Genomic DNA, 12,731 nt, shown 5'->3' on the forward strand with positions numbered 1-12,731 from the left:
CACAGGATGTCTGCATAACTCAAAGCATCTCCCCAAAAGAGCCTTATTAATTAAAAGGAGAAAATACTAGTTCCATAGTTTACAGCACAGAAACCTGGCAGACCCCACCTCAGCCAGGTATCAAAGTGGACGTCACCAGGAATGCACATCCTGCTGCCACGCCCTGAGAAGGACATAACATCACTGCCATGGCATTCTTGCAAAATTGTGTCATCAAATCTAATCGCGGGAAGCATCAGACAAACCCAAATTTGAGACAGTCTACAAGATAACAAGCCTGTCCTCTTCAAAAGTGCCCACCCAGGTCGTGAAGTGATTGAAGAGTCTTACTCCTTGCCAATCTCACGTGTCAGCCGATGGTTTTTTTTTTTTTTTTTTCGGTACGCGGGCCTCTCACTGTCGTGGCGTCTCCTGTTGCAGAGCACAGGCTCCGGATGCGCAGGCTCAGTGGCCATGGCTCACGGGCCCAGCCGCTCCGCGGCATGTGGGATCTTCCCGGACTGGGGCACGAACCCGTGTCCCCTGCATCAGCAGGCGGACTCTCAACCACTGCGCCACCAGGGAAGCCCCGATGGTCTCTTTAGACCATAAATCGCATCCTCTTCCTGCTAGGCGCCCCCTCCACTGCAACCTTTGCTAGCCCAGGAGGCCCTGTGTGACCTGACCCCTCTTGCAATGACTCCCAGCCTCATTTTCCCCTCCTCCCTCCCCCCCACCTCCCACACTGTGTCCTCAGCCATACTGGCTCTGGTGGTGGTTTCTCAGATGAGCCAGGCTCCCTCCTGACACAAAGGCTTGGCACTTGCTTAGAGGCTGGAATGTTTATCCATCTTTCCCCTTTTTGCTTCTAACTTTTCCCTTCATATTTGTCTCTCCCACTGGAATGTAAGCCCCATGAGGGCAGGAATTGCATCTGATGTGTTTCAAAGTTGCATCCCTGGTGCCTCATAAGTGCCGGGCACCAAGAAGGTGAATAAGATAAGCGGAACTAGTGACTGTGCTATTGTCCCAGCATTCTGATTGGATGGACTTGGGCAGAAAGCCATCAAGCCACCCGGGGCCCCAACAAGCCACAGGGTGCCCTTGAATCCGATTCCTCAGCACTTTCTCCTATTATGCGAAGAAATACCTAACTAGAAAGAATAACAGAATAGGGTCTGTGTAAAATGAAACATCATGAGTCCAACATCCCAACACACTGGCCTCCCCTTGAAGCTGCTTTAGCTCTTGTCCTATATTTTCTATCACCTACCATGTTTGTGGGACTAATCAGCCTGTCAAACCATCCTGAACAAAAACAAAAGAAACATGGGCTTCCCTGGTGGCGCAGTGGTTGAGAGTCCGCCTGCCGATGCAGGGGACACGGGTTCGTGCCCCGGTCTGGGAAGATCCCACATGCCGCGGAGCGGCTGGGCCCGTGAGCCATGGTCGCTGAGCCTGCGCGTCCAGAGCCTGTGCTCCGCAACGGGAGAGGCCACAACAGTGAGAGGCCCGCGTACTGCAAAAAAAAACAGACAAACAAAAAACAAGGCGTATGATAAAACCGTACTGGATTTCTGATGTCAGCCCTTCAAACCCCTTGATTATGCAGGTGGGAAAACTGAGGCCCCAGAGAGGGTACAAGACCGCATTTTAGGCTCAGGGCCTGGGCCCCAGGCCTCCTGCCTGCTGGGCTTTTGATGCCCAGCGTAGGGGCAGTTCCTGGAGGAGCAGCACACCCAGTGCGAGAGGCCTGGCCTCCACTCTGGGACCCACAGTAGCTGCTGGTGCCCATTCCCAGCCTCCACCCCCATCCCGAGCCTTTAACCTAATGAAACTATCAACAGCTCCTGTGAGATTCCCGTGTGGACTCCAGCGCAGTGCTTCCAAACATGACGTGCACACGAATCACTCAGGGAACTTGTCAAAATGTGGATTCTGCCCCAGGAGGTCTGGGTGGGGCCTGAGACTCTAACATGCCCTGGGGGATGCTGGCGCTGCTAAGGCTGTGCTGCCTGGACCACACTTGCAGTGGGATGGATCTAGCCCAGGGCTCAGCCACCTTTTCCTGTAAAGGATCACACTTGTAAATAGTTGAGGCTTTGTGGGCCAAGAGGCGACATGGAGAATTGTGTCCTTGTATAACAAGAGAAAACAAGTTTTCAGACGTTTTTTAATTGATGAAATTCAAAATATAATGACAATAATTAAATATGTTTCTTTGGTAATACAGGTCTACTAATGGAAAGGCTGGGATCCTTTTTTGGGGAGGGCCACATTTCATTTAACCGGGCTTCAGCATGCCCCACCACCAAGTCGGTTGCAAATGTTGGTCTGTGAAAACCATTCTTAGCTCGAGTGCTGTACAGAAAGCACAGGGCAGCTGGATTTTGCCGCAGGCTGTAGTTTGCCCACCTCTCGTGTAGCTGTGCTCAATGGTTAACCTAAATTTATCAAAACCATCCAGGGAGATGTTTCCCCCTATTCCCATCCTGGGTAAGGGATGGAGATCCAGATCCTTCTCCTGCCTCAGTTTACCTACAGTGGCTCTGGGCAAGGTCACACGCCTGAAACAAACATCCTGCCTTTTGCTTCTGAATGAATTTTTGCTTTGAAGCGTCAGTCCGCAGGAACGTACACCCCATGCGGCACCCTTGAATGGTGCAGGCTCATAGAAGGGTCTGTGGAACTGTGGTCTGCTTTATTCCTTTTACACCCAATCAACCGTGAGTTTTCAGATCGGAGTCCTCATGGGTTAGCCTGGGAGCCTGGTGTTCAGAGTTCACGGCCAGGGCAGTAGGGGTCGCTGGGGGTCAAGGCTCAGGTTCTCCAGAAGCGTCTTTTGCCGTCCTGTGCCCCATCAGTGGTAATTTTTCTGGTCATTTCCAGCATCACCAGAGAACCTAAGTGTCCCTTTAGTCTCTGCTCTCCTTCCTCATGTGGGTCGAGGATGGGTACAGGTCACCTCGTCTGGTCCAGCTTCTATAAAGCAGCGAGTTAGGGGAGATCCTGTCCTGCCTCACAGCCAACCAAGTCATCCAGTTGAAAACACCTGGGCCAGGTGCACTCCCGGTTCCGCCATGAACGAGCTGTCCACTCCTTCCTTCGTTTCTCTTTTCCATCACTCAATGGAGCTCACTGAGAACCTAACATGACACCGGATACTGGGGACGAGTGACCACCGGCTGGAGCCCCTCTCTCCATCATCAAGCAGGGATGACTCAGCTTAATTTGAGACGCCCCAAATGAAATAACATTTACGCAAGCTGTTGTCAAGCAGGAAAATCATTCTAAGCGGGTTTTCAGTATGAAGAAAGCAGATGCTCCCCTTTCACACCTGCCCCCCTTTCTTATCGAGTTCTGTAATTTACAAAAAGCAAGAAATATAAGTGCTGGGAAGGGAAACACAACAAGCATTGTTTTAAGTGCATTTCTGAGCCGACAACGAAGCTTAGCCTTTGTCTTCAAGAAATAGATCCAATGTGAAACTGCAGCTTTACATTCTGTGGACAAGATTTTAATCAATATATGGGAAGCAATTCCGCCTAACACACACCCTGGGGGTTGCAGTAGGGGTGGCAGGGTTTGGAGGGTCACCTGAATGCAGTTTGTATAGGTGGTTCTCACTCCTGGGGGCTATGTTCCTGGTCGAGGTACTGCGAGTCCAAATGGTGTAAACTGAATCTTATTTCCCCATAGCAGCAATGCTACACGTAGGATTATGTGAATGGGAATTTACTCCCATGGGAGAGAGAATGCAGGAATAAAGGCATTGAAGTGTGAACGTGGATGGTATTTTCCAGGAATCGTGAATGGCCTGGGCTGGCAGTTAGCTACCCGTCGCTCCCACTGGGGAAACGTGACATTTAAGCTTATTAAATCCCCTAGGTTCAGCCTCGACAAGGTCCCTCAGCTCTTCCTTTTGGTGTCCACTGCACCCTCTGTAGTTGCAGTTCTCACAATCTCTTGACTACAGCTGCAGCCATCTCCCACCTGGTCTTCCTGCCACAATTCTCTCCATTTTCTAATCTATTCTTCACCCAGGATTAACCAAGAAACAGAATTGTTCTCTCCCTTAAATTATTGAGATCTCACCAAACCGCACAGGAGAAAGCCAAACCTTACAGCACTGGCTACGAACACCTTCCCGCTGGCCTCCGCTCCTGAGCCTGGCACTGTTTCCTGCCAGGTCACTGGACAACATACAGGCTGTTTTCCAGCTTTGGCTGCAAGTGTCTTAACCAATGGGAAGTTGATTATATCATCTAACAAGAAGCTGAAGGTGGGCAACTGCAGGGCTGGCTACTCTGGAAGCCCAGGGGTGTCACCAAAGACACCAATGTTCTCCATCTTTCTGCTCTGCAATTTCCAGTGGGTTGGCTTGGGCCTTAGGTCAGCTCCAGTGTGGGCCCAAGATGGCTTGTGTGGCCCTTGGTGTCACATACTCACCCACTTATGTCCACAGATAGAAATTTCTACTTGAACGACTCTCTTTATCAGGGAGGGAACCCTTTCCCCAAAGGACTCCCCTCGCAAACTGCCTTCTCATATCTCATTGAGCAGAATGCCATTAATGACATTTCCTGAGCACTACCAGGAATTAAATTAGCATTATTGGCTTAAATTAATCAAGCTTCAATCCCCAAGACTGATGAGAGATTCCACCCTGAGCGCATGGCCATGTGGTGTGAAGAATAGGACCAGATCCAGGCTTATAGTCGGGGAAGAAGGGAGAAATGGCTCTTGGATAAGCAGTTGGCTCTATGGAAAACCCACCTGCTTTCATACCTCTATGCCTTCACTCATGGTCTCCCCTTTGTCTGAAATGTCCTTCTACTCTAGACAACTCCTATTCATCCTTCAAGACCCAGCTAGAGGGCCACCATCTGTGGGATGTGGTTGTGTTGGGAAACCCCACAATGGCAAAGGACTGTGGGAAGCCTGTGGGAGCTGAGGGTGGGCTCCAGCAAACAGGCAGCAAGAAAGTGAGGCCCTCAGTCCTACAACCGGCAGGAATTGAGTCCTGCCAACAACTACATGAGCTTGGAAGTGAATTCTTTCCTATGAGGCTCAGGTGAGAGCACAACCCAGCCAACATCTTGGTCACAACCTGTGAGAGACCTGAGGTAGGGGTTTCCAACTAGGCTGTGTCTGGACTCCTGGTCCACAGGAACTGTGAGATCATAAATGCGTGTTGTTTATGCCACTAAGTTAATGGTGATATTGTTATACAAAGTAGATAATATTCCCTGTTTTCATTTTTCCCCTCCCCCTAACCCACCCCCAGTCCATTCTCCAGGTGGCAGCTGTTTTCCAGCTAAATATCACACCTCAAGACATCCCTGACTATGGTCTACGTGGTCATACACGATCCGGACTCCCTGCTCCTGTGACAAAAGCCTGGGTCACCACCTGCAGCCCTGCTCCTTCCTGCCTCGGGGACGTCACATGTACTACTTCCTCACCTTGAAGGTCTTCCCCCTCCTGACTGCTCTTCTCTCCCTTCAGAGACCTGCTGTCGACTTTGCCACCCCATCCCCGGGTTGTCAGGTCTTAGCCCTTTCCTTCCGCTCCGCATTGATCATGTTACAAGTGGAGGTTTGTTGATCCTCCCATCGCCACGGCCCCGTCGCACCCACACTAGAACGTAAGCCCTATGAGGGCAGGTATGACGATTGTTTCACTCACCCCTGTAGTCCCAACACCTAGTTCACTGCCTGGCACATGGGAGATGTTCAATAAATATTTCCCAAATGAATGAATGAGTTTACTTTTCAGGAGAATCTACCAGAGTGTGTATATTCAAAGGAATGTTTGTCTGAACGGTCTGTCAGCCCCCTTCCTCTACGCTCAGAGGACCCGTTCTCGGGGCCGGATACTGGTTTCCTTCCTTCTCTGTGCTGTATCATTGCATCCAGGGAATGAGGCTCTGGAGACAAGGACTGGAAGAAGAGAAGAAAACAATGAAGAAAGCAGTCAGGGACCAGTGGGGCTCGGGCAGGTGCGATCCAGGGAAGCAGAGCCTGAAACACTTAAGAAAGCAGAGTCCTGGTCGCCCAGGGGGGCCACCCAGGACCAGAGCCTGTGTCCACCATGGAGGACCCTAGCTGAACACAAGCACTGAGAATTGCTCTAAGAGCATCAGAAGGAAGGGGCTGTGTGTGCGTGTGTGTGTGTGTGTGTGTATGTGTGAGCAATATGTATAATGGACTTCACAAAATATACTACATTAGCTAGATAGCTTTTGAAATGCATGAGCAATGTGAGTGCCTGGGCTGTATTAATTTGCCTTCTCTAGAAATGCCTGGAAAATAATAGGCATTCAATGAGTCATTGTGGAATAAATAAATGAAGATTGAATTTTGAGGTCCTTGGTTTTCACTGAGGTCAATATGAGAACGAGCATGTCTCTTCAGCTACTATAAAACCGGCCTTGAAGAAACCGTCCACTGATGGAGAGGAGAGAGCGCTTTGGATTTGAATCTTAGCCCCACCTCTAACTAGCAGTGTGACCTTGGGCTGGTTACTTAACCTGTCAGTATATCAGTTTTCTAACCTATAGAAGAATGTAGACTAACTCATGGGACTTTTGAGAGGCTTAAATGAAATCATATATACCAAACACCTAGCACGGTCTCTATAAATGTTACGTTTTCCTTCAGATTTTTAAATTTAAGGATGCAGGCGATACATTCCACTCAGAATATAGGAAGAATAAGAAGTTGGTCTTTCCTTATGCCCAGTATGGGTCCTTCCTGTATCAGACAATTAGAACTATCTAACTCACCTCTGCTCCAGCTGCTAAGAAATTTAGAGCCAAACTGAACGGTAAATTGCTTTCTGGAAAACTCACCCACCTCCTTCCTCTAAAAGGTTTGGAAACAACAAGCAGAACGCTAAGTGTGAAAGGGTGGGAAGTGGAAGGAGGAGATGTTTTGGCAATAAAGGGACAGGCAAAGCACAACAGAACCCTCCCAGAGGAGCCTGTGACTCACGAGGAAAGAGATGTAAGATTTGTGTCTCATGAGTCAGGGCCTGGCACGTGCTCTACTGACAAATCTGAGGCTAAAGGATGTGAGCATGGTGGTATGTTCTGGTTTGCTCTAGAAAATTCTGATATATTCCAGTATTTCCTGGAATGAGATCATCAGAGACAAGAAAGCCTAGGCCATGAAGACCCAATGTGTGACAGTAGAGACTAGAGGGGCCTCTGTCCCGGCAGGGACTCCTTTTTGGAGTAAGTTTTGTGCTACTTCTGTCTAGATGGGAGATCAAGTCACCTGCGAGGTGCGCCCTGAGCATTTGATTTTTGATTCCATTTAAAAATTTTTAAGTTTCAGAAGTGCATTTTATATATCCTAAGGAAGAAGAGACGCCAACAAAAGCAATGGGGAGGAGAGGTCAGAGAGATGTGGCTCTGGGAAGGTAAGGAGACAGAGCTAGGGGGACCGGCCAGCAGCACCAAAGGCTGCTAAGTCATCAGTGAAAATGAGGGCCCATTTCTGTAAATGAAATTCCATTTTTCCTGAGATATCCATTTCATAAGAGAGCAAAACTGGTTCCTGAGTTACAACAAAATCACTCTGTGGAATGTAGCACATTCAAACGCATGCATTTTAACTCAACCATTTCATGGTAAAATAGTCATATTATTCAACACCGAGAAGGAATCTCTTGTCCTTTTAAAATCTGGCACAATGGCCGTAAAACCAAAGGAAAAAAATAATGGCTTTTTTTTTTTTGGGCCGTGTTAGGTCTTTGTTGCTGTGTGTGGGCTTTCTCTAGTTGCGGCACGTGGGCTTCTCACTGTGGTGGCTTCTCTTGTTGCAGAGCACAGGCTCTAGGGCGCACGGGCTTCAGTAGTTGTGGCTCACAGGCTCATTAGTTGTGGCACGTGGGCTCAGTAGCTGTGGTCCACGGGCTTAGCTGCTCTGCAGCATGTGGACTGTTCCCAGACCAGGGCTCGAACCCGTGTCCCCTGCATTGGCAGGCGGATTCTTAACCACTGCGCCACCAGGGAAGTCCCCAAATAATGGCTTTAATGGCTTAAACGAATGAACATTCTTTTCTGTTCTACCACACTTTCTTCTGCTTCTAAAAGAGGATGGCTGGCCAGGTACCTTGATGGCTGGCTTCCCTGACTCCTGTCACAAGAGGGAAGTTGGAAGAACAGAGAAGGCTGGGTCTTGGCAACAGAGGCTGGGATTCGAATACTAGATATGGCTTTTATTAGCTGTGTGATCTTGGTCATTTATCTTATGTGACCTGCAATTTTTTCATCTGTGAAAGGGAGATAATAATTCATGGCTTTTTGGATTAAGAATTAAGCAGAATAACGAATGCAGCTAATATAGTGTCTGGCACATAATAAGTACTCAGAAATGTCAGTACCCCTCCACCTTTCCCCATCACTTTTTAAAAGTCAGTATTCTGATCTGGGTTGAAGAAAGGAATAAAACAGAGGGAAAAAAGTTGATGGAAAAGTACACTTTTATGTAACGCAGAAGCAGGAAATGAAGTAGAAAACCTGAAACATTTCATAATTATAGCTTAAGATAGTAATAGTTAGCAGAGTTAGCATTTATTGAATATACTATGTGCCTGACACTGTTCTAAGTGCTCTCTCTATAGTAACTCTTTTTTCAGCCTTATAACAAGACCATGAGTTAGGGATGAACTTATTCCCGTTTTGCAGATGAGGAAACTGGGGCACAAGGAGATTCCAGTAACTGAGGCACGTGGAGCGTTATTCAGCTAATAAGTGGCAGAACCAGATTTGAACCTTGGCAGGTTCATTTTCTGCGAAGGAGACCCCAAGATTAAGATTTGCTGGAAGGACGTGTATCAAGACATGTTCCCGGGATCAACACCTAAGTGAGGCAAGCAAAAATGGGCAGAGGGAGAAGTTGGGCTGTGATTCAGTTGCAACAGAGGTTTCAGCCAAACCCTCTGGGAGCTTTGAAGCTGGGGTGGCCCCTTGGAGCTGTCCCAAACCGAGGCCAGTAGGGTGGAGCCTTTGCCCTCCCATGACCACTCATTGGATGCAGCTGCCTTGGGAAGGTGGGTAGGGGCTTGAGGAAAGCCCAGGCAATTCCTGGACAACTGTCAACGGAGTGATGTCAACTGCCAATGATTCAGCACCTGGTTCACCAGCCTCCACTACAGTCACTCTTTGCCCCACTTGCTTTAAATAAATTCTGGGAGCATCTCTTCCAGTATTCTGGAGAGAACTTATAAGAGAAATATGAGTGGGACGAACTACAACCCTTGATGCTGCAGCTGGTCCTGAGGCCACCATCGATACACACTGTCTCTTCCACTATCCCTTCTAAGTCCCCCTCCCCCTTGGCAAGAACCTCTGCTAATCTTGGGTACTTACTATCTTGCTAACCCAGAACCTCACCCGTGAGGGTCTGAACTCCTGATAACCATACCCTTCAGGTCTACAAACCAAGTAAAGAATTTTGATTTCGGGGCTGGGAGGTGGCTGCCTTCAGCCTCCTGTTATCCATTCTTGATTTCTTTGGGGTGGAGAGATTGAACCCTTGTCGGCTGCCAGAAGGATGACATACTTCATTAATCATTTCCAAAGATCTCTGCAGGGCAGGCCCCTTTGGCTACCACTCCGACCTTGCTGCTCATGACGACAGCACCCACTGGGTCTCTATTACTTCAGGAGCCTATCATCTGCATCGTTTTCAGGGCCTAGTTTTGTAGCGGCATTTTCTACCCTCAGCCTGGGCCTACAGAGATGCTCGGGCCCTTCTCACCAGCACGTCCCTTATTGGTTGGTAAACAGAACGTCCTCTGGCCTTTCTCGCAGAGCAGTCATCTGGCAAGTTGCTAGCCTTACACACCTTATCTCCTCCAGCAGTCCCACCACTCGGAGCTTTTTGGTTCTTTCCTCCATCATCTGCCATGGCTCTTCTGGCATTTCTTCTTGACCTCGTATCAGCCATCATCTTCTCCAAGCTGAGCAGCAGGTCTGTACCTTGTCATTTCTCCTTGGTCTCACTTCTTATTCTCTCTCCCCTTGCCCAGCGCACCCAGAATCCAGCCCCATTATTCTCCCAGTTCCTCGAGGGTCCTGTTGGCTCGGTCCTACAGCTCCTTTGAAATCTAGTTCTTTTCCTCTCTTAGCAGGCCCAGAAGCTTGACAGCCAGACGCTATTCTGACTGAACCCGCGCTCACTGGTCTGGTGGCTGGGAGAGGAGGTTGAGGGCATGTACGGTTCTGCAGGGGAGAGGCCTCCACACGGCCTCAAGCAAAGGAGCAGGCTACTCGGGCAGGTCAGGGAGGGTTCATTGGAATCTGGGGTTTCAAGATTGTTCAAGTGCGTCAACCTCGAGAGTCCCAACCACTTCGTTCAGGGCTCTGACCTTGGGACTGCAGACCTTCGGAGGCTAAGACTTCAGCCTTCTCTGCAGCTCTGCTTCCCAAAAACAAGTCCTGGGCCTCATTCTCAGCTTGTTATCAGCTGCAGGAAATGAGGCTCTCCTGAGATGTGGCCAAGGAGTGTCTGCTTTCACATGTAGCCTTTAATTGATGACACCCTCAGCTTTTTTTTTTTTTTTTTCCAGTATGTGGGCCTCTCACTGTTGTGGCCTTTCCCGTTGCGGAGCACAGGCTCCGGAAGCACAGGCTCAGTGGCCATGGCTCACGGGCCCAGCCGCTCTGCGGCACGTGGGATCTTCCCGGACCGGGGCACGAACCTGTGTCCCCTGCATCGGCAGGCGGACTCTCAACCACTGTGCCACCAGGGAAGCCCTGTGCTAAGTCATTTTGATGCTAGTCAAAACAAGAAGATATTGGCAACAGAACTTACACGTTGTTTCCTTTGCTTCGGTGATTTTGTGAAACCTAAGCTATAATACTTCGTGCAGAGTCTTGTGCAATTCTGATGGATGTATATTTCAAAGCTACTTATATAAGTAACTCAAAGTCATCTCTGATGCTAAGATGGCGAACTACTTCCTTTTTCAGGAATCAGTCATAACTTCAACTGCCGTAATCAACCAGCCCCATCCGCTGGTATATATTTCGGCATCTCCTCAGTGTCTACAAGTTTTGGTGAGCAGCAAGATGGCAACACACAGCAACATGACGAAGAGCCTGGTGAATACAGTTGGAACCACAGAGACTCCTCTTTGGGTAAGATGTTCAGACCTATTATTGGAGTCTACATAGAGATACAATACAATACAAAACCCAACAGTGCTTTCCAAAGAACACATGTAATTTACAATCTTATTTATCCATGCTCAGTAAGGACTTCTAAATGTCTACTAAAAATAGTAGCTCACATTTCCTGAGTGCTTACTGTGTGCCGCTCTTGTAAGGACTTTACAGGCATACTCTTATGGATGTAGCAAATGCAATACATATTTGATACTCACTACAAATCAGGCATGAGCTGGATTCCTGGTCTTCTCTGGGAAATCTCAGAATATTGAGGAGTCTTGGCTGGCTGTGCTCTCCTTTTGAAACAAATAAAACAAAAAAATCTCCAACCAGATCTACGCAGAATAGAGATTTTTTTTTTTAATGAGAAAGAAGGTATATAAATTAAGGGTATATTTTCACTGTTATTTTAATCATGATGTTGCTTGTCCTTGAGGAAACAGAGTGTTACTTTAGATACTTCAAGTATTCAGGATTCCTTTGTCTTTCTGCGTTTGGCTGGAAGGTATGGGCACCATTCGACTTCTTTTCTTATCTGTAGGAAAGAAACAAATCTATATCCATTTGATGGAGGTATCCGTCCACAGAACAAATGGATCTAATCTTGCGGTAAGAGTGGAGTGAATTGCTTATCTACTTCCTAGAGATGCGTAAGCCTCACTTTGAAGAGCACTAATTAGAATACTTGTATAAATAATTTGCTTAAAGGGATTTGGAAAAATAGAAACAATTCAAGTTCCAAAGGCACTCTTTTCTTATGTTAATGACTGAAGGGAATGTGACGGAGGAGCTAAGATTTACGTGGCATCAGGGCAGCAGCAACAGGCATCAAAAAGCAAGACTCTGGGGCTTCCCTGGTGGCGCAGTGGTTGAGAGTCCGCCTGCCGATGCAGGGGGGCACGGGTTCGTGCCCCGGTCCGGGAAGATCCCACATGTCGCGGAGCGGCTGGGCCCGTGAGCCATGGCCGCTGAGCCTGCGCGTCCGGAGCCTGTGCTCCGTAACGGGGAGAGGCCACAACAGTGAGAGGCCCGCGTACCGCAAAAAAAAAAAAAAAAAAAAGCAAGATTCTGAGATGTTACCACAAGACGATGTAACCACTCCAACAACAATCCACGTCCAAGAAAAAATGCACAAAACCCAGAAATCTTAACAACTTTTTAGGCATTCAATATTTCACACTGCTGCCTCTGTAACATTTAAGATTTGGTTAAAGGAGGACCGTAACATTACAGCACACAACTGTGAGCGCTGTTCATTTAAACGGTTCCAAGCACGAACCTCTCTGTAGTCTTTTTTAGTTTGTAAACAGCAGAAAGAACTGAACATCTAATTTTGAAATTCTTCTGGCTTTTCTTTTTGACCTTTGGTATTTGTATGTATTGACGATCTCTAAACCATTGTACAAAAACACCTTGAAGTGTCAAGCTTTAAAAATGAATCTTCTTTTCTCTTTCTCCTGTGCAGCTTGGATTATCTTGGCCTTGTCAAAATGCATTCTCTAGTTAGAGGTTAGAAATATTTCCCTCCTGGCTCCAGAGTATTGATTTTCTTCAACACTCAGCTCTGTCA

At 47.9% G+C, this 12,731-nt stretch overlaps 1 protein-coding gene across 2 annotated transcripts in view; it reads right to left on the reverse strand.

Annotated features, from left to right (window-relative positions):
* Positions 1-2,176: 2,176 nt before the first annotated feature.
* The window catches only part of WDR7 (WD repeat domain 7), a 389,035-nt gene continuing 378,480 nt past the window's right edge, over positions 2,177-12,731 (reverse strand). Inside the window, exon 29 of one of the 2 annotated variants that reach the window (XM_049698641.1) lies at positions 2,177-3,482. In XM_049698641.1, coding sequence (XP_049554598.1) covers positions 3,444-3,482 — 39 coding nt within the window. In that variant the 3' untranslated portion in view covers positions 2,177-3,443. Of the gene's footprint in view, positions 3,483-10,627; positions 11,458-12,731 lie in introns of those variants that run through there. The other variant, XM_049698642.1, reaches the window with a different exon arrangement.

This window comes from Orcinus orca, chromosome 15 (genome assembly GCF_937001465.1).
Source record: "Orcinus orca chromosome 15, mOrcOrc1.1, whole genome shotgun sequence".
NCBI lineage: Eukaryota > Metazoa > Chordata > Mammalia > Artiodactyla > Delphinidae > Orcinus > Orcinus orca.